The sequence below is a fragment of the Myxine glutinosa genome, chromosome 2, assembly GCF_964187855.1.
Source record: "Myxine glutinosa chromosome 2, kmMyxGlut1.1, whole genome shotgun sequence".
Taxonomy (NCBI): Eukaryota; Metazoa; Chordata; class Myxini; order Myxiniformes; family Myxinidae; genus Myxine; species Myxine glutinosa.
Genome location: NC_136262.1, coordinates 69,554,474 through 69,578,154, shown reverse-complemented (window position 1 = coordinate 69,578,154; position 23,681 = coordinate 69,554,474). Strand labels below are relative to the sequence as shown.

Sequence of the window (23,681 nt, the reverse complement as noted above, 5' to 3'; positions counted from 1 at the left end):
GTCACGTGAAAAAGTAAGTAAAGTAAGTTTTGTTCTTGCTGGTTTCATGTAAAGTTTTCACTTTTTCAACATATTTCAACATACAGCTATTTGATCTTCATTTCAACAATATTGATAGATAAAGGTGATATAATACAACAAATATCATGAAACATTTACATTTTGTAGTCGCTCCACAGTCGTCTACCGCTCCACATTTTGTAGTAGTATTATTTAAATAAACATAAATGCAAATTTCGCATGTGGAAAAAGTAAGTACACCCCTACATTTATCACTACTTCAAATACCTAAAATTAGAATCAGGTGCACCAGCTCAGGTGCAAATGATTAGAACATCGTCAGAGAGGATCTTGGAGGAACCTGTCTTATTTAAACCTCAGACATTTAGTTTGGCTTGCTCTTTGTTGTTGAATTGTGCGGCGTCACCATGCCTAGACCAAAAGAGCTCTCTGAGGCCTTCAGAAAGAAGGTTATAGATGCCGACGAGTCTGGGAGGGGATTTAAAAAGATCTCCAAACAATTTGAAATCAATCATTCGACTGTCCGGAAGATCATCTACAAGTGGAGAAGATTCCAAACAACTGCCAACTTGTTCAGGCCAGGCCGCCCCAGCAAGTTCAGCCCAAGGGCAGACTGCAAAATGCTGAAAGAAGTCTCTAAGAACCCCAGAATGTCATCACGGGACCTACGGGAAGCTCTTGCGACTGTTGATGTCAAAGTGCACGAGTCTACCTTTATAAAGAGGCTGCTCAAATTTGATCTACATGGGAGGTGTGCCAGGAGGGAAACCTTTGCTGTCCAGAAAGAACATCAGGGCAAGACTAAAGTTTGCCAAGGGCAAAGACCAGCACTTATGGAACAATGTGCTCTGGACAGATGAGTCAAAGGTAGAGCTATTTGGCCACAGTACCAGAAGACATGTTTGGCGAAAACCAAAGATGGCATTTGACAAAAAGAACCTGATACCAACTGTAAAGCATGGTGGTGGAAATATTATGGTTTGGGGCAGGTTTGCTGCATCAGCGCCTGGGCAGCTCACCATCATAGAATCCACTATGAATTCTTCATTGTACCAGAGGGTGCTTGAGGATAATGTGAGGCCATCTGTCGGAGAGTTGAAGCTCAACCGAAGGTGGACCTTGCAACATGCCAATGACCCTAAACATACCAGTAAATCCACCAAGGAATGGCTGAAAAGAAAGAAATGGGGGGTTCTGGAATGGCCAAGTCAAAGCCCGGATCTAAATCCCATCGAGATGTTGTGGGAGATTTGAAACGAGCTGTGCATGCAAGTAACCCCTCATACATCGCACAGCTGAAAGAATTCTGCATGGAGGAGTGGGCAAAAATTTCTCCCAGTCGATGTCAGAGACTGGTAGACAGTTATAAGAAACGCCTACTTGAGGTTGTTTCTGCCAAAGGGGGCAATACCACCTATTAGAGCCAAGGGTGTACTTACTTTTTCCACATGCGAAATTTACATTTATGTTTATTTAAATTATACAATGGACTACAACATGTAAATGTTTCATGATATTTGTTATATTATATCACCTTTATCTATCAATATTGTTGAAATGAAGATCAAATAGCTGTATGTTGAAATATGTTGAAAAAGTCAAAACTTTGCATGGGGTGTACTTACTTTTTCACGTGACGGTATGTATATATATATATATACACAAATAATTAAGTTAAGCACCCCTACACAACGAATTAAGGTAAGCACCCCCTAATATATATTCTTTGTGTATATGTATACATTGGCATATATTCTAAGGTATGTGAGATCAAATAATGATTGGTATGACATTAGCAATTATCCATTGATGAAATTGAGTGATCAAAGTGAAAAAAAGTGATTGGTTGAGTCAGTGATCCGATCACGTGGGTCCTACACACGTTATTGACGCAAAGATCGCTAGAGGTCTTCTCAGAACAATGACTGTACGTTAGAAAACATAAACGTCATCCACACTGTCCGTGATGGACCTATAGCTCCATACTTAAATTGAGGTGAAAATATGCCTAAAATTCCCAAAAAATTTCACCTTAAATTATTCAGAATAAAATATTGAAAACGGCATGATTGTTATGTTTTTATGTGACCATAATATCACTTCTCCAGAAAATATAGCAATATCATGGGTATATTACACTGTTTTGACGACAACAAACTTGTAATGTGCGAGGTTGTAAAAAAACGGGGGGGGGTGCTTAACTTAATTCTTTGTGTATATATGGCTCTGGCAAATCAGACACTTGGGGGCATTTCTCTTAGTGAGAAGAGGCCCAAAAGAGTCAATATATGACCACAGGGACCAAATTGAGATTTTTATATGGATAGAAAGAGTAACTTTTCTCGATTATTATGCACCAAAACATTTTTCTAAGAAACAACAGAAAAGTTGTGAAATTCCACAAAGAATCTAAAATGTCATTCTCGAAATGTGCTCAGAAAGTCACAAAGATCATGAAATTTCGATGTTTTACTATGAGCCATACATCGTAATTTGAAGGAGATCCATGACATACATGTTTGGTATGAATGAAAAGCTCTACGTGTGTACATTGTTTGTGCGTGTGAACTGTATTGTGAATTTTGAACCTATTATGTCCATTGTTTAAACAAAAATACAATTGTCATTAAAATACCATCACTTCGCTAATTTTCGTCCAATTAACATAATGTATATATCAAATGAAAGAGAAAAGCATGGGGAATCAGATGATATCAATTTTTATCTCAATTTTTAATTTTCCCCCAAGCGTCTGCTTTTGCCAGAGCCAGTCACATATATATATATATATATATATATATATATATGGTTGACACTTGTGGACACCAACAGCAGAGTATAAGTGGGAGTGAGAGTGAGATCAAGGCAGGGAGCGAAGGATATATGGGGGTGAACAATCTGAATGCAACACACCAAGAGGAGGAAGGGGATGAAACAGTAAAGGAACAAATCAACTGTCAAACTGACAAATGCAAAGAGGTGAAGGAGATGGGGGAAAATCAAAATATCCTGGAAAAGAGGAGTGCTTGGGAATGGGGTCATTTGGGGTAGAAGAGATCGTGAGTATGAATGGGGGATGACCTGCGGTAGTGCTGAATAGATGCATTGAAGCCCTGGAGGGAAAAATAGGGCTAAACACATTCTGGAAGTTGGTACCAACAGGCGAGAGAAAAAAGAAACAAATGTGTGGAGGTGAGCAGTGAGCCTGGATTTTGGAAGTTTGAGAAGAAGGTTATTGGCAGACCATGTATGCCCTGCAGAAACTTTGGAGGGACAGAGCCAAGAGGATGCAAGAGCAAATGACGCTGCAGAATACAGAGAGGCCACCAACATGCCTATGATGTGAAAGTAACAGGTCTAGACACTCAGCTTTGGTGTGGAAGACCCCAATGATTTTGAGGGAATTGCTTTACATGTCATCAAGAATGGCAAGGACTCGGGCAGGGGTGCTATCCCAAAGGGGAGAGCAGTACTCTATCAAGCTGCAGGTTGGCCAAGGAAAGACCTTGCATGACAGAAGATGCCTAGTCTTTGGAGGCCATCTTGGAAATATTGTCTGACCCAGAAAGATGATGGTTGATGGTGAGGTCCAAACATTTTAGTGACTTAACCTCTTCAAGTGGTTTGTTTCGGAAGTAGATGGGAAGGTTTGCCAGATGATCCTTTCGGAGAAACAGGGTGAATGTGTGGGATTTGTGTTGGGCCATATCCTGATTCTATCAAGGTCTATAGAGAAGGAAGAGGCTGCTGCCTGCCTGTTTGAAGGATGAGAGATGATACAGCAGAGTGTGGGATCATCAGCAAAGCGATGAGCAGGAAATTGGAAGAATGGAAGGAAATAAATGCCCTTGTGAGATTGAAAGGAAATGTCCAACAGGCCAACGTTTAAATGTCTATCAAATGTATTTTTATCATCCTGTTTACCAGGATGGATTGAATTGTGACTGATATCCTGTCTGCAGTGCCTCTTGGAAATGGGAGAAGCATCCTGTGCTCCGAAATTCTTGGTGGTGAGTAAGGATTATCATTTTGCATTGCCGAAGTCTCTTTACTGAGGTGTGTTGTTATTCGAAATAAAGTTTGTGTCAACCGGCTGGCTACATTGTGTACCGCCAATCATTCATCTCTGGTCTTGCAAATCACATCCTCCACCTGATACTGCATGGGATTTGTGTGCTAATTGTAAAAAAAAAAAAACTACTTTCCTTTGAAGTCTCCAATTGAGAATGTAATTGCTCTGGATTTTCTCATCAGTTACAATTACTGGTAACCAGTACCCCAAATCCATACTCTTTTTCCTGGCTGTGGTGATGAAGGTTGCTTGCCTTTCCGAAAGATTGCATTCTTACATTCAAAATAACCTTGAAGTAGATAGAATGCCCACTCTCTGGTTGCGCACAGGGCAACTCATGCACAAGTAATTGTCCCTTTTCTGATCATACTTCCTTAACGTGTATAGTTGTGAGCACCATGACATCCCATCGCAGGAGAGAATTCCAAGGTAGCAGTACTAATGATGTCAATTGAAGGTTTCTGGAATCTGAGCTAGTCTGAGGAGAATAACCACATCACTCTTGAGTTGTCAGAAAAGCCCCGCTTGCTCACCTATGACCTTCGGAGAGGGAGAGCGGCCCCCCGCCCCTCACAGCCCAATCATCTGGTATGATCTACGTGTGATTCAAATCAACACATTAATGTGATCGACGTCTGCCCTCAGTCACTTGGAATTGTAACTTGCAATGCCAAAAATACCCTCAAATATATATATTAAATAATTTTTTTTGACAAAGTTAAACCAGCGAGTTTATAGAACACCTTACCCCATGCAGTGTTCAAATGTATAATTGAAATAAAATAAAATAAAGATTTTAAAGGTCGTATAAAAAAATCCTGAACTTTAGTACCGTTGTTTATTTCGAAAAGATTCCGTCTTATACACAACCTTATTTTAACATGTCCAAGTACTGCAAAACTGGAGGTTTTTGGAAGTGATGAGAAGGCAATTTGTGTTCTACATTGTTCAAGTATATAATTCAATTGAAATAAAATAAAAATTGTAAAAATCGGATAAATTAATTAATTCCGGGTTTTACCACGGTTGATGCAGTGACTATTTGCAGTGCCTGTTGTTTGTGTCCTTTCTAACATCCTTAAAAACACTAAGTTTCCTGTTTGGAATGATTTTCAATTTTGTTTGGCTGTCAGGCAAACAGAGTAAAAATATGATCTCACTCCTCTCGACGCATGCGCGATCGGGCCGGATTCAGAGTCAAAGTACTGTTAAACTACAGGTTTGTTTTCCGATTTATGTTTTGATTCGTTTTCAAAATGTGACATTCAAATGAAACGAAGTTGACTCTCGATCATAAACTTCCATTTGTGGACGAACCGACAGACGAACAGAAGTGAACGAATTGCTTAACCGCATTTTCCGCTTCGTGTGCGCAGGGTAAATGTCATGACTTGCATGGAAAGTTTTCTGCTTTTTGATGCATCTTCAATATAGAATGCACAGCTCTTCACTTATGCTAAACCTATATTATATTGCAAATAAATTATTTGCTAGTGTTGTATTTATTTATTTTATGCACTAATAATTATTAAAGCATTTTTATTGTTTCTTTCAGCTTTCGAACCTCCTACTTAGCTTCCTGGTCTTTATGCCATCTTTTACCCACTCTGCGAGCACGGGTGAGTTTTTGCAGTATTGTTGTGCATGTGTTATTGCTTCAGTGCACACTTGCTGGAAATAAATATGGCACATGAACTCAAGAAAAACTTGCACCAAGTGTTGAGAGTCTTTCACCTTGTACAAGTTGCATGAAAATTCGAAAATACTTTTGAAATACATCACAGTGTTCTCAAGACAAGTTTTCAACTTATTAGTGATGTACAAATGTGAGCTGACAGGATGGCCTATAGGTAGGCACACTGACCACTAAGCTGTCTATCCTGGGTTTGAATCCTGATCCAGCTATAAACTGTCATCCTGGTGTTTCACAGGCAGGGCTGAATCATTAATGTGTGTCGCTCCTCAGATGGACGTTAAACGGGCGTCCCGTCTGCTAGCATTCGTTGGTGGAGGTTAAAGATTTCACAGTGCCCTTCGCAAAGAGTAGGCGACCTATCTCCAGCACCTTGAACAAATTATAAAGTTCCTGCGCGAACCAGCAGGGGGCGTTGCATCAGCTGCACAGCCACGCCCTCAGCATCAGCTGCACAGCCAACGGTACCATCCTCAGCACGGATGGTACCGTTGTACGCCCTCAGCCAATGATGGTACCCCACAGCCTTGTGCTGCATATGAAGAAGATGAACAAATGCAGTCAAAATTTTTTTACATCTTTTTGTTTATATGCCAGGTTTATTTTGAGATGTTTATTTCCCAACAATGTGCCTGGGAATGTCATCACACAGTTCACTGTGATGTCATCTACACTTCAACCAATAGTCTCTTTCATTGCACTGCTGCATCAGCATAATTTGTCATCTCAAATTCGTGAGGAATTATATTTGGAGGACAATTAATTATTGCAATATTTTATGCATTACAAAAACTCACCATTTGTGACTTGGTTTAAAATGTTGGTCATGAAGTTGCTTTTTACTTTATTTTTCATACTATCTGAAGGGCCCATCGATGATCAGCACTCAAGTACTGTTCTTCTCAAACAGCTCATATAACCGTGTTATGTGATAGTTTCCAATAAAATTATTAACGCACAGGTTGTAAACCTGGTGCGTTATAGCGTTTGCCTGGGAATTTCTGTCGCTCAAAAGTGAAGACAGTTTCTGGCGCTCAGATGTGTAAACATGACGTCATCAAATCTATATTTATGCTGCCGGTTCTGCTGCGAACTACTTCACCATGGAAAGTACCATATGAATAATAATTTCCATGTGCCAACCTGGGCGGAATCCAAGTGGATTCACTTGACTTGTTTTGTTTGCACATACATCTTTACAATTAGCCTGGTGTTGTAGTCAGGTTCACTATGTCAATAAATTATATTTCGTTCAAAATCATGGTAGATAAGCAAACCTATACATTTTTGGAAAGGTTATAGCATAAGGAAACTAAAAATCAATGTTTACATTTGGAGAGATACCTGTATGGCGGCCATTTTGGATTTTCAAAATGGCCACTGTAAAATACATATTTTGTTCTATTTCTGCCTCTAATTACCCTAAAAACTTTAAAATATATACTAAACCTATATTTTCAGGGACAAGGAATCCAATGAAAGTATCAAATTAGTGCTGTGGGGAATGGTAAGACACGAATCAAAGGTTTTGAATTGCAAAATACTGTCTTTATATTCGCGATAAGTTGCATAATCAAATACATGTTATCATTTTGTACAGGCAGTTAATAACATCAAAATGTGTCACAATAATTCATATCACCAAACATACACAGGCAGTCAGCAAAATCATATATACACATGCAGTCAGTATAACTTCACATCTACACAGGCAGTCAATGACAAAATATACACAGGCAGTCAATGGCATCAAACATACACGATTACAGAATATGCCATTTAGAGTTCGTCATCACTGTCCTGTGTGTCGTATCCGACAATATAGTCCGCATCGTTTTCACAGTCCGTTTCACACAAGCAAAGGTCGGTCAAATTGATTGGCAAGTCAAATTGGTCGAATGGTCGATCGAATCGAATTTGATGAAATTTGATGAAATCGAAAACGATCATTCATTCATTCATTCATACATCTTTACAATTGAATTAGAGCTTCAGTTAAGGTTTCTCATCCACTTCCTGCCTAGCATACACACCACCAGGGGGCGGTATTTCGGCTACATGTACAATGTACATACATACTCACATACGCGATAGCTATCTTACATCAGGTAATAATTTTTTGGGACTCCGCCGATGAAGTCGACGGAGAACCTGAAAACATAATGTTTTCAGGTTGTCTGTCCGGCTGTCCGTCTGTCCATCCGGCTCTCCGTGATAGGTTTTCGTTACCGCAATAACCTGAGAACAGCTAAAGGGATCTTAGTCAAACTAGGTGCAAGTATGTATAATGAGGTAAAGATGAACTGATTAGATTTTGGTGTCATGAGGTCAGAGGCCAAAGGTCAGAGGTTATGTTAGGTAAAAATACTGTTACCACGATAACTTGCGAACCAGTGATGGAATTCTGACCAAATTTGGTACACTTATGTAGAATGATGCAATGATGAACTGATTAGATTTTGGGGTCAAGAGGTCAAAGATCAAAGTCTGTAATATGTCGATAACCTGAGAACGGCTGAAGTGATCTAATTAAAACTTGATTCAGGTTTGTATAATGTTGTAAATATTAAGCGATTAGATTTTGTGGTCATAGGTCAAAGGTCAAAGTCTGTAATAAGTCTATAACTCGAGAATGGCTGAAGTGATCTAATTCAAACTTGGTACAGATATGTATAATGATGTAAAGATTAACTGATGAGATTTTGGGGGTCCTGAGGTCAAAGGCCAAAAGTCAGAGGTCATGTCAGGTGAAAATGTGAGAACTTGTGAACAGCTGAAGGGATTTAAATTAAAACTTGGTACAAGTATGTATAGTGATGTAAACATGAACTGATTAAATTTTGGGGTCAATAGGTCAAAGGTCAGAGGTCATGACAGGTAAAAATGTGCTAACTTGGGCACTGCTGAATGGATTTAAATCAAACTTGATACAAGTATTATAATGATGTAATAATGTGGGCGGAGTCATATCAGTTGACGTCGTGACGTCGAAGAGTGCCATTCTAGTTTCCCATATTTTCAGAGATCATTTTCAAGAGCATTATTTAACAGAAGATGGAAACATTCACAACTGGCAATGGAAGACAGAGTGATTTGAATGCTCTCAGTGCGTGTACATGAAACTAGCATGGGTGAGTGCATATTGGCAAATAGGAACAACTGCATGTGAAGGCAAAATGTGAAGTTCAGAAAAGCAAGACGTGAAAGTGCCACCTAGTGTCAGAGGAGCCAAAGATAAAATAGACAAGAAAGAGGAGCACCACCTTGAGTCAAATGTGAAAGAACAGACCACATTCAGCCATGGAAGTCATGGATGGAGAAACACAGAAGTTTGACACATAGAGCGCTCAGCGTACATCAGTACTCTGCTTCTGAGAAATAGCAAGAAAACGGCTTCAAGAAAGAATGTCAGCAATCAAGGACAGGCCCAGGGGCTGAAACCAAAACAGCACAGCCCACGAAGCACAAGCTGAAGTTGCATGCAGGTACTGGGGATAGGTACGTGTGGCCACCACTGCAGATAGCAATAGTAAGCAACTATGAAAGTGAGAGCGAGCACGTTGAGGTGCTGTGCTGGTGGAATTGCCACAGCATGTGTGGGCATCAGGGAAAGCATACATGGCCAAGAGAGAAAGGCTCATTTATACACGAGGGAAAGACTCGTGTGGGTATCCAAGGAGTGGTGGCTAAAAACAAGACGGGCATGGGTTTTGGGGAAAAGTGCAGTCGTGGCCAAAAATATTGGCACCCTTGCACGTCTTTCAAATTTTGGTATCCCAATATTTTCAAATTTTTGCTTTTGGTATCCACATATGCATTTCTTTGGTATGCAGTGGAACAAAACAAAAACAGCTGAAAAAACTACTAAATCTTAGCTTATTCCACACAGAAATCCTAAAATGGCCCGGACAATATTATTGGCACCTTTTAGAAGTTGTCAGAAATAATTAGATTTCAAGCAGGTGATTCACCCTTAGTTTGGAATTGAACTCACCTATGGTGAGTTGCAGGTGCCTGCAATATAAAAATAAATAGCACCGCAAAGCGGGCGTAACCCCTCAGCCCATGCATGGTGAAAGGAAGCCGTGGCGGCCATATTAAAAATCGCAGCGCGCCCATTTTCGAAAGGCGCCTTCCTTTACTCAACCCCAACACACACTGCAAACATGGATTTAATCGGACAAGCCGTTCTGCTCGAGATTGATGGAAACCAATTTCAAGATGGCTACCGTGGCGGCCATATTGAAAATCCCAGCGTGCCCATTTTCGAAAGGAACCTTCCTCTACTCAACCACAACACACACTGCAAAAATTGATTTAATCGGACAAGCCCTTCTTGAAATTGACGGAAACCAATTTCAAGATGGCTGCCGTGGCGGCCATATTGAAAATCGCAGCACGCCCATTTTCGAAAGGAACCTTCCTCTACTCAACCCCAACACACACTGCAAACATGGATTTAATCGGACAAGCCGTTCTCCTTGAAATTGACGAAAACCAATTTCAAGATGGCTACCGTGGCGGCCATATTGAAAATCGCAGCGCGCCCATTTTCGAAAGGAACCTTCCTCTACTCAACCCCAACACACACTGCACAAATGGATTTAATCGGACAAGCCGTTCTGCTCGAAATATGACAGAAACCAATTTCAAGATGGCTACCGTTGCGACCATATTGAAAATCGCAGCGCGCCCATTTTCGAAAGGAACCTTCCTCTACTCAACCCCAACACACACTGCAAACATGGATTTAATCGGACAAGCCATTCTCCTTGAGATTGCCAGAAACCAAAAGTTGACGGACGCCCGGACGCCCGCCCAGACGACATCCGTGACAACAATAACCCTTAGCCCATTGGGCTGAGGGGTGATGACTCGATCAACCAGTTTGAATTGAGAAAAGGAGTCATTCTGCTGTTTTGTGTCACTATGTGTACCGCAATGAGCATGGAGAAAAGAAAGAAAACCAGAGAATTGTCTGAGGAGGTCAGACACAAGATTGTAGTCAAGCATGGACAATCTCAGGGCTACAAGCCCATCTCCAGAGATTTTGCTGTTCCTGTGTCCACAGTACACAAGGCTATCAGGAAGTTTGAGGTCCATTGCACTGTTGCCAACCTCCCTGGACGTGGCTGCAAGAGAAAACTTGATCGAAGATTGCAGCGAGGGATTGTGCGAATGGTGGAGAAAGCACATCGATCAACTGCCAAACATATTCAAGCTCACCTTCAGACACAAGGTACGACAGTTTCAACTCGAACCATTCGTCGCCAACTCAATGAAATGGGTTTATATGGTAGGAGACCCAGGAGGACCCTCTGCTGAGAGAGAGACATAAGAAAGCTCGAATGGAGTTTGTCAAAACACACCTGAAAAAGCTAAAATCATTCTGGGAGAATGTCCTGTGGACAGATGAGACCAAATTAGAGCTTTTTGGGAAAGCACATCATCTCTATGTTTACAGAAAACAAAATGAAGCCTTCAAAGAAAATAACACCTTCCCTACAGTCAAACATGGAGGAGGTTCAGTGATGTTTTGGGGTTGCTGTGCTGCCTATGGCACTGGGCGCCTTGAATGTGTGCATGGAATCATGAAATCAGGAGATTACCAAGCCATTTTGTGGCGCAATGTTCAACCCAGTGTCAGAACGCTCGGTCTCCGTCGAAGGTCATGGGTCTTGCAGCAGGACAATGACCCCAAACACACTTTAAAAAGCACCCAGGAATGGTTCAAGACAAAACGCTGGACTGTTCTGAAGTGGCCATCAATGAGTCCAGATATAAATCGCATTGAACACCTGTGGGGAGATCTGAAAACAGCAGTTGGGAGAAGGCACCCTTCAAATCTTGGAGAACTGGAGCAGTTTGCACAAGAAGAGTGGGCCAAACTACCAGTAGAGAGGTGTAGGAAGTTCATTCATGGCTATAGGAAGTGATTGACTGCAGTTATTTTGTCCAAAAGCTGTGCTACCAAATATTAAGTCGAGGGTGTCAATAATTTTGTCAATGCCATTTTTTTTTTTTTTCTGATTTAAAAGGATATATTAAGTTCAGATTCAAAAATAAAGGTTCTGTAATATTAACAGTGAAATATAGAATTGTGAAGACCAAATACTTTTGTCAATTTTACTTTTTTTTAGAGTTATTTGAAAAAAGTTCAAGGGTGCCAATATTTTTTGCCAAGACTGTATGTGTGGGTTTTGGCTTTGGGAAAAAGTATGCGTGGGTTTTGGGGAAAGCCAGGTGTTAGCACCAATAAGAGGACAAGTGGCTCATAAAATGTGTTCACGGAAAAGGGCAACAAGTGTAGCACCAGGGAAAGGTTGTTCACTATATTGGTGAGATGATACAGTAATCTTTCATATTTGTGACATTCTTAGGGGGAAGATTGTTTTTGAGTAATTTATGAAGAAATATTAAACTTTAGAAAATTCTCAAACAGGTTCTGCTGATAAACAGAATATTTTTGTGTGGGTTAAATGGTAAAACCTTGTGGGTTTTGGGTTGATCTTGTGGGGGTTTGAGCTCTTGAAGCATGGCAACACCACAATACAATATGGTGGTTGAAATCCCAGCCGAGTCATACCAAAAATCTAAAAATGGTACGTGCGTAATTTGGTACGTGATTCCACCCTCTGCCATGTTGCTTGACGCTCAGCATTTCAAATGTTAAGAGCACGGACAATCCCCGTCGGTTGGCAAACATGGAGAGGAGGAAATTCCTTCCTATGAAATCCCCCGCTGAGTGTAGTGAGAAAGGCGGAGCCATTGTTATGACGTCACTGACATGAAATTGCTCATGTCTATTTTTAGAAACTGTATATCTTATTCGAAGTTCAAGTTTAATTTCTAAATAACCTGTAAATTAAGAGACACGCGTAAATAATATGTAACATTAATCTATGAAAAATTCCCCGAATTTATTCAAGCTCTCCCATTGTTAAAAGGACAATCATTAGAATAACCGTCATTCATGCCTCTATTGATCTTATAAAGTAATTCATTTTTGGTGTAAATTTGAACTTCTGTAATATATTTTAGTTTGAGTAAATGCAATCTTCTTCTTTAATAGCCACAATTACTCCCACGTTCTTGTGGGTTTGACCAGGGGTAGTGGTCCAAGTTTTTCACGAACTGGCTGGCCAGGCGTGACGTACGACTAAGTAAGGGCAGTAATTTATAATTTGTTCATGGCGCCGGTGATAGCTCACCTACTCTTCGCGAAGGACACCATGGGATCTTTAACGTCCACCAACTAATGTGGGCAGACGGGACACCCGGTTTAACGTCCATCCGAGGGACAGCGCACACCTGGATGAATCACCCTACCTGTGAAGCACTGGGATATGACAGTTTATAGCTGGGACTTTTCTCCTTTAATTCAGTATCTTTTATTAAGGACCCGATTGATTGATTTTGTGTTTTTATTTACATTTAATTGTGTAAAGTATCTTTACAATAGTCATCTTGTTGACAATAGGCACTGCATTAAATGATGATGATAATGCTAATGATGAAGAAGAACATGTCCTTGTTGATATAGCTACAGTTTATATATGTTGATTTTGGAAACGTGTTACTGGTAAGATAACTGATTTCCTGGAAAATGATACACGAGTACTTCTTGGTGGTCAAACTTTTGCACAATATCCTTAAATTTATATACAAAATATAAATTTATATACACTACTCACAATAAGTTAGGGATATTGTGGGAGTGAGTTTATTTTTTTTTATTGGGGTTAGGGTTCGGGTATTGAAATCAAGAATGCTGTGTTTTTTCACACTCATTAATAACCATAGAATTAGGACCAACAACTTTTTTCAACATAATTAATACACAAAATCAACCACACCGAAGAACCTGCCAACATCCCTAACTTATTGTGAGGAGTGTAAAAGTACTTACCTTTTAACTTACGAATTCATCTTAAAAAACTGATAACATGTCAGATAATCCATTTCCATGTACTTGTTTCATGCACCTCATCCAGCTCTGAAGAAAGTAATCATCACCTGCCGATATTCCCAATGTGATCACGATTTCAATTGTTCATGGAAACTTCCGGAAAAAATAAATGGCACTGATGTGAAAGTTCTTGTTCAACAAAGGTCAGTATGAGAGAATGCAAGAAAAGTAAGAGCCTTGTGATATTTCTTTTTCTACTTACTTTAGATTAAAATATCCTCCATTTAACATTTAATGCCCTCCCATATGTCGAGATTCCCTTTTCACTGTAGTTAATACTAGTAAATACCACCCGTCGCTTCACTGACGGAAATACGAAGAGAGGAGGGGAAAGAGTAAGAAGGGTGGGCAAGAAAAAGGGTGAGGGGTGAGAGAGAGAAAATAGGTGAGGGAGGAAGGAGGTGGGTGAGACAGAAGGTGGAGAGAGAGGAGGAGGGAACAAATGAGAATATAATAAAAGCAGATTGCACAAAAAGGTGAAACAATGCGATCTCGTGTAAAAATAAAAACTAAACCTCCATTTCTTTCCGTGAACGGGCGGATGTCACTGAGGCCCTCACTTCCCCTCACTCGTACGGCACCTGGGGCCCACTGCAGGCTCGTGGGTCTGAAATTTATACTTTGATCCATTGACCAGTTGTTACACTGAGGCACCACACGTTTCACACTACAACACCTTTTCTTGGATATTAATTTTGGTGTAGGCCTAATCCGATAAGGTTTTTTTTCCCCCGTTATGAATTTTTCTGAGTCAAATCATGCCGAGTAGGATCTTTCTTTGGGTGAGGAATGAGGATGGCCCACAAAATTGTGAGGGTCAGGCGAGATGAATTTAGACTACAGCAGTGTGGTTGTCATTATCCACGTTTGAAATCCACGTTTGAAAGCATTATCCACGAAATCCACGCATTATCCACGTTTGAAATACACGTTTGAAAGCATTATCCACGAAATCCACGCATTATCCACGTTTGAAATACACGTTTGAAAGCATTATCCACGAAATCCACGCATTATCCACATTTGAAATCCACGTTTGAAAGCATTATCCACGAAATCCACGCATTATCCACGTTTGAAATCCACGTTTGAAAGCATTATCCACGAAATCCACGCATTATCCACGTTTGAAATCCACGTTTGAAAGCATTATCCACGTTTGAAATCCACGTTTGAAAGCATTATCCACGAAATCCACGCATTATCCACGTTTGAAATCCACGTTTGAAAGCATTATCCACGTTTGAAATCCACGTTTGAAAGCATTATCCACGAAATCCACGCATTATCCACGTTTGAAATACACGTTTGAAAGCATTATCCACGAAATCCACGCATTATCCACGTTTGAAATCCACGTTTGAAAGCATTATCCACGAAATCCACGCATTATCCACGTTTGAAATCCACGTTTGAAAGCATTATCCACGAAATCCACGCATTATCCACGTTTGAAATCCACGTTTGAAAGCATTATCCACGTTTGAAATCCACGTATGAAAGCATTATCCACGAAATCCACGCATTATCCACGTTTGAAATCCACGTTTGAAAGCATTATCCACGTTTGAAATCCACGTTTGAAAGCATTATCCACGAAATCCACGTTTGATATCCACGTTTGAAAGCATTATCCACGAAATCCACGCATTATCCACGTTTGAAATCCACGTTTGAAAGCATTATCCACGAAATCCATGCATTATCCACGTTTGAAATCCACTTTTGAAAGCATTATCCACGAAATCCACGCATTATCCACGTTTGAAATCCACGTTTGAAAGCATTATCCACGAAATCCATGCATTATCCACGTTTGTCTACAAATGTTGTCATTATCCACGTTTGAAATCCACGTTTGAAAGCATTATCCACGAAATCCACACATTATCCACGTTTGAAATCCACGTTTGAAAGCATTATCCACGAATTCCATGCATTATCCACATTTGAAATCCACGTTTGAAAGCATTATCCACGAAATCCATGCATTATCCACGTTTGAAATCCACGTTTGAAAGCATTATCCATGAAATCCACGCATTATCCACGTTTGAAATCCACGTTTGAAAGCATTATCCACGAAATCCACGCATTATCCACGTTTGAAATCCACGTTTGAAAGCATTATCCACGAAATCCACGCATTTTCCACGTTTGAAATCCACGTTTGAAAGCATTATCCACGAAATCCATGCATTATCCACGTTTGAAATCCACGTTTGAAAGCATTATCCACGAAATCCACGCATTATCCACGTTTGAAATCCACGTTTGAAAGCATTATCCACGAAATCCACGCATTATCCACGTTTGAAATCCACGTTTGAAAGCATTATCCACGAAATCCATGCATTATCCACGTTTGAAATCCACGTTTGAAAGCATTATCCACGAAATCCATGCATTATCCACGTTTGAAATCCACGTTTGAAAGCATTATCCACGAAATCCACGCATTATCCACGTTTGTCTACAAATGTTGTCATTATCCACGTTTGAAATCCACGTTTGAAAGCATTATCCACGAAATCCACGCATTATCCACGTTTGAAATCCACGTTTGAAAGCATTATCCACGAAATCCATGCATTATCCACGTTTGTCTACAAATGTTGTCATTATCCAAGTTTGAAATCATTATCCACGAAATCCACGCATTATCCACGTTTGTCTACAAATGTTGTCATTATCCACGTTTGAAATCCACGTTTGAAAGCATTATCCACGAAATCCACGCATTATCCACGTTTGTCTACAAATGTCATTATCCATGTTTGAAATCCACGTTTGAAATCATTATCCACGAAATCCACGCATTATCCACGTTTGTCTACAAATGTTGTCATGATCCACGTTTGAAATCCACGTTTGAAAGCATTATCCACGAAATCCACGCATTATCCACGTTTGAAATCCACGTTTGAAAGCATTATCCACGAAATCCACGCATTATCCACGTTTGAAATCCATGTTTGAAAGCATTATCCACGAAATCCACGCATTATCCACGTTTGTCTACAAATGTTGTCATTATCCACGTTTGAAAGCATTATCCACGAAATCCACGCATTATCCACGTTTGTCTACAAATGTTGTCATTATCCACGTTTGAAATCCACGTTTGAAAGCATTATCCACGAAATCCACGCATTATCCACGTTTGTCTACAAATGTTGTCATTATCCACGTTTGAAATCCACGTTTGAAAGCATTATCCACGAAATCCACGCATTATCCACGTTTGAAATCCACGTTTGAAAGCATTATCCACGAAATCCACGCATTATCCACGTTTGAAATCCATGTTTGAAAGCATTATCCACGTTTGAAATCCACGTTTGAAAGCATTATCCACGAAATCCACGCATTATCCATGTTTGAAATCCACGTTTGAAAGCATTATCCACGTTTGAAATCCACGTTTGAAAGCATTATCCACGAAATCCATGCATTATCCACGTTTGAAATCCACGTTTGAAAGCATTATCCTTGAAATCCACGTTTGAAAGCATTATCCACGAAATCCACGCATTATCCACGTTTGAAATCCACGTTTGAAAGCATTATCCACGAAATCCACGCATTATCCACGTTTGAAATCCACGTTTGAAAGCATTATCCACGTTTGAAATCCACGTTTGAAAGCATTATCCACGAAATCCACGCATTATCCATGTTTGAAATCCACGTTTGAAAGCATTATCCACGTTTGAAATCCACGTTTGAAAGCATTATCCACGAAATCCACGCATTATCCACGTTTGAAATCCACGTTTGAAAGCATTATCCACGAAATCCACGCATTATCCACGTTTGAAATCCACGTTTGAAAGCATTATCCACGAAATCCACGCATTATCCACGTTTGAAATCCACGTTTGAAAGCATTATCCACGAAATCCACGCATTATCCACGTTTGAAATCCACGTTTGAAAGCATTATCCACGAAATCCATGCATTATCCACGTTTGAAATCCACGTTTGAAAGCATTATCCACGAAATCCACACATTATCCATGTTTGAAATCCACGTTTGAAAGCATTATCCACGAAATCCATGCATTATCCACGTTTGTCTACAAATGTTGTCATTATCCACGTTTGAAATCCACGTTTGAAAGCATTATCCACGAAATCCACACATTATCCACGTTTGAAATCCACGTTTGAAAGCATTATCCACGAATTCCATGCATTATCCACATTTGAAATCCACGTTTGAAAGCATTATCCACGAAATCCATGCATTATCCACGTTTGAAATCCACGTTTGAAAGCATTATCCATGAAATCCACGCATTATCCACGTTTGAAATCCACGTTTGAAAGCATTATCCACGAAATCCACGCATTATCCACGTTTGAAATCCACGTTTGAAAGCATTATCCACGAAATCCACGCATTTTCCACGTTTGAAATCCACGTTTGAAAGCATTATCCATGAAATCCATGCATTATCCACGTTTGAAATCCACGTTTGAAAGCATTATCCACGAAATCCACGCATTATCCACGTTTGAAATCCACGTTTGAAAGCATTATCCACGAAATCCACGCATTATCCACGTTTGAAATCCACGTTTGAAAGCATTATCCACGAAATCCATGCATTATCCACGTTTGAAATCCACGTTTGAAAGCATTATCCACGAAATCCATGCATTATCCACGTTTGAAATCCACGTTTGAAAGCATTATCCACGAAATCCATGCATTATCCACGTTTGTCTACAAATGTTGTCATTATCCACGTTTGAAATCCACGTTTGAAAGCATTATCCACGAAATTCACGCATTATCCACGTTTGAAATCCACGTTTGAAAGCATTATCCACGAAACCCACGCATTATCCACGTTTGTCTACAAATGTTGTCATTATCCAAGTTTGAAATCATTATCCACGAAATCCACGCATTATCCACGTTTGTCTACAAATGTTGTCATTATCCACGTTTGAAATCCACGTTTGAAAGCATTATCCACGAAATCCACGCATTATCCACGTTTGTCTACAAATGTCATTATCCACGTTTGAAATCCACGTTTGAAATCATTATCCACGAAATCCACGCATTATCCACGTTTGTCTACAAATGTTGTCATTATCCACGTTTGAAATCCACGTTTGAAAGCATTATCCACGAAATTCACGCATTATCCACGTTTGTCTACAAATGTTGTCATTATCCACGTTTGAAAGCATTATCCACGAAATCCACGCATTATCCACGTTTGTCTACAAATGTTGTCATTATCCACGTTTGAAATCCACATTTGAAAGCATTATCCACGAAATCCACGCATTATCCACGTTTGTCTACAAATGTTGTCATTATCCACGTTTGAAATCCACGTTTGAAAGCATTATCCACGAAATCCACGCATTATCCACGTTTGAAATCCACGTTTGAAAGCATTATCCACGAAATCCATGCATTATCCACGTTTGAAATCCACGTTTGAAATCCACGTTTGAAAGCATTATCCACGAAATCCACGCATTATCCACGTTTGAAATCCACGTTTGAAAGCATTATCCACGAAATCCATGCATTATCCACGTTTTAAATCCATGTTTGAAAGCATTATCCACGAAATCCATGCATTATCCACGTTTGTCTACAAATGTTGTCATTATCCACGGTTGAAATCCACGTTTGAAAGCATTATCCACGAAATCCACGCATTATCCACGTTTGAAATCCACGTTTGAAAGCATTATCCACGAAATCCATGCATTATCCACGTTTGAAATCCACGTTTGAAAGCATTATCCACGAAATCCATGCATTATCCACGTTTTGAAATCCACGTTTGAAAGCATTATCCACGAAATCCACGCATTATCCACGTTTGAAATCCACGTTTGAAAGCATTATCCACGAAATCCACGCATTATCCACATTTGTCTACAAATGTTGTCATTATCCACGTTTGAAATCCACGTTTGAAAGCATTATCCACGAAATCCACGCATTATCCACGTTTGAAATCCACGTTTGAAAGCATTATCCACGAAATCCATGCATTATCCACATTTGAAATCCACGTTTGAAAGCATTATCCACGAAATCCACGCATTATCCACGTTTGAAATCCACGTTTGAAAGCATTATCCACGAAATCCACGCATTATCCACGTTTGAAAGCATTATCCACGAAATCCACACATTATCCACGTTTGTCTACAAATGTTGTCATTATCCACGTTTGAAATCCACGTTTGAAAGCATTATCCACGAAATCCACGCATTATCCACGTTTGTCTACAAATGTCATTATCCACGTTTGAAATCCACGTTTGAAAGCATTATCCACGAAATCCAAGCCTTCTCCACGTTTGTCTACAAATGTCATTATCCACGTTTGAAATCCACGTTTGAAAGCATTATCCACGAAATCCACGCATTATGCACGTTTGTCTACAAATGTTGTCATTATCCACGTTTGAAAGAAATTTAACGGACTCTTTTACTTCAAAAGAGCCTGAAAAATACATTATTACAATTTTGCTATGTTGCATTTTATTATTTTATTATTCCATTGATATAAAATTTGGCAATAATTTACAAAATGGACATTTAATGGACCAATCATCCTTTTTCATCACATCACTCCTTCGATACAAGGTGCCAGACTTGCTCACTAATACCTGTGTTGATTCCTAACACTGTCACTTACTGCAAAATACCTCATTTTACAAAACTACATAAGTGATAATAAAGTGTTCCATATATGGCTGTGAAATGGATGTATAGTGATGAAATTGTGATGAAGCGGGTGATTATACAAAGTGTGTGTATTCTGTAAGAACTCGGAATAGAATGGTTATGGAACATTTTTCAATCGTGTAGAAATGAACAAACCAGATAATACTCAAGTCTATTTCAAAATTATTTGCATGATGTTGTTCAACAGAAACAACAATGTGTTCCTGAAATGGAAACCCTGTGATGGTTGCAACGTAACGACCCAAAGGAATAACGTGCTGGCAGAGCAAGGCTTCATTCACATTAAGCTCAGTTATACTTTTCGTTATGGTTACGAGTACCTTGTCAGCGTCACTGTGCAGGATGACGATGGGAATGCGACTACCAGCATCATAACGAGTATGAAGGATGGTAAGTCACAAACGGTGTGATGTGCCACTAATAAATAATGCTTAAATGATACAAGCTTGATGTGCAGTTTAAATGTCTGTGTTAATTGTAGATCGTCTGCATATGGCAGTGCAGGCACTAATTGTGAAATTTCTGTTTAATGAAAGCTAAGCCTTTTGTACTTGACAGATAACAGGCAGCTCAGGTTGGTGAAGATTTCCTGTCAAGGAAATCCATATTTGTTGTAAATCATTTTGAGATGGACCTGAAAGTGTTCAGAGTGATCGAAATGCTGCGAAATTGGCCAAACTTGAAGAAACGCGTTTAGGATCTCGTGTTCACTGACCGAAGTGTTTTTGTTCATCATATCATTGCAGAAGTGAATATTAGTATTGGTGGTGAATCTATAATTCATGACAAGGTGGGAGTTGTAAGCAAAAGTCCACATCAAATTTGAACCACCCTCTCGTACAAGGAAATCATCGTTAGGTGACATCTATTGAAGCAGCTACAGTGGCCTGCAAAAGTATCCACCTCCCCCAACCCCACCCTCCCTCCCTCCCCCCCCCCCACAACCCCCCTTCCTCCCCCACCAATATTGCCACATTTAGATGAATTATGTACAAACTATTTTCCCATATTAACTTTTTTATTAATAACTGGAGAGATCAAACTAAACACTGTTATAGTTGAAGGAGGTTAAATGTCAGGAATACCTGCAGAAAACATGTACAAATCAAAATTCACTGGTTGTAAAAGTATTCAGCCCCTTAGGTCAGTACCTGGTGGAAGCACCTTTTGGTGCAATGACTGCTATGAGTCTTTTTGGGTGTCTACCAGCTTTGCACAGTGCGATGGTGAAATCTTTGTACATTGTTCACATGAAAATTGCTCTAGTTCTGTCAAGTTTGGTGGGGTTCGTCAATGGACTGTAATCTTCAAGTCTGCCCAGAAATATTCAATTGGGTTCAAGTCAGGACTTTGACTGGGCCACTCAAGAACATTTATTTTCCTCTTATTCAGCCACTCCAGGGTAGCTTTAGCTTTGTGTTTCGGATCATTGTTCTGCTGAAATGTGAATCTCTTACCCAGTTTCAGATTCATGGCTGACTCAAGCAGGTTTTCATCAACGATTCCCCTGTACTTTGCATTGTCTATTGTCCCTTCCATCCTGACAAGCTTGCCAGTCCCTGCTGATGAAAAACAGCCCCATAACATGATGCTGCCACCACCATGCTTGACAGTAGCAATGGTGTTGATTGGGTGTTGTGCACTGTTAGGCTTGCACCATATGTAATGCTTTGAATTTAGACCAAACAGTTCAATTTTTGTCACATGTGACCACAAAACCTTTCTCCACATGCTACAGTATCATTATGATGCTTTATTGCAAACTCCATATGAGCTTTCAGAGGTGTCTTTTTCAGTCATGGCTGTTTTCTTGCCACCTATCCATAGAGGCCAACTTTGTGAGGGGAATGGGATACTGTTGATTGATGAACACTGACCCCCATCTCAGACATATATCCTTGCAGATCTTTCAAAGTCTTTGTTGGATTTAGTGACATCCCATACCAGTTTCCTGCTTGCCTGGCTGCTGAGTTTGGATGGGCGACCTGATCTAGGTAGAGTCTGGATGGTATTGTTACGTTTGTTGGGGTAGGTATGGAATACCTCAGGAAAGTTCAGAATATTTAGGTTTTAGTATGAACCGTGTGATGCGAAGAAGAAGAGCCATCTCTATGTACATAAGTAGGGAATCTGTATGGAATAATATTGTATATATGTCTCCATATGAGGGGTAGAGCTATGCTAATTAGGTAGGGTTTAAGGATAACCCCCAGTGTGTACTTTCCCCTGTGATTTTTCCCTTCGTTTTTATTTCATCAAAAAGGGTGGCCATTACAACAGCCATAAAAGCCCAACACAACCCAGCACATTTGCCAATCGGCAAGTAAACCCTGACGTCATCCGAACATTCCCAAACAGAGATTAGACTTCCCCCCGATGACTCGTGATGGGAAGGCCACGCCTCGACCGACGTCAATGGGCGTCAAGCAAGGCCATGAGACCCTGCCCCAAAGACGACGATTGGTTGTGGCGATGGACTGATGTAATGGGACAGAGTGTGACATCAGCGGTGGAAGATTCGAGAGCTAGGGGAGCAAAAAGAAGCCATCTCACCATCTTGTTCTCTTTTGTGCTGGTATTTGTTGGATGCGGTTGCATTCTCTTTCTTCTGGTCCTGGCGTTCGTTGGAGGCGGTCGCATTCTCTTTCTTTTGTGCGGGCATTTGTTGGAGGCAGTCGCATTCTCTTTCTGATGCTGGCGTTCGTTGGAGGCAGTCGTATTCTCTCTCTTTTCTACTGGCGTTCTTTGGAAGCGGTTGCATTTTCTCTCTTTCTGGCTCTCGGCTCGAGTGGGCGCTGTTGTCTCGGGTGCGCTGGTGAGGAGACGTGTCGGAGCTTTGGAAGTTTTGCAATGTCGGAGCAGGGGGTGTTGTTGACTGTGGTGCTTTTCGGGGGAGGAGAGAGCCGTGTCTCATTTGGCGGTGGAAGTGAGGAAGGGCTGGTTGGCTGCTTGTTCATGCCTGGGCGTTTTCAGTGCCATTTGTTGGTGCGCTTCCAGTGCGGTGGTTTGGAGGCGATGAACGCCAACATCCCTCGTTGAGACCAGAGTTAAGTGCCTGCCGGCAGGAACATCATCTATTTTTATTTAATCTTTCCCCTTGTTTGTATACCAGTCTGAGTGGAGACGTCTTAATTAGGAATTCTAGTTTTTACCTCGCCTTTCAATTTTGTTTCTTGCATTTATTTTCAT

The 23,681-nt window shown here is 40.3% G+C and overlaps 1 protein-coding gene across 1 annotated transcript in view; it reads left to right on the top strand.

Annotated features, from left to right (window-relative positions):
* The window catches only part of LOC137421706 (uncharacterized), a 79,735-nt gene that overhangs the window by 4,878 nt on the left and 51,176 nt on the right, over positions 1-23,681 (top strand). The window contains exons 6-9 of the mRNA XM_078772861.1: positions 3,984-4,031; positions 5,649-5,712; positions 13,781-13,898; positions 20,680-20,882. Coding sequence (XP_078628987.1) covers positions 3,984-4,031; positions 5,649-5,712; positions 13,781-13,898; positions 20,680-20,882 — 433 coding nt within the window. The remainder of the gene's footprint in view (positions 1-3,983; positions 4,032-5,648; positions 5,713-13,780; positions 13,899-20,679; positions 20,883-23,681) is intronic.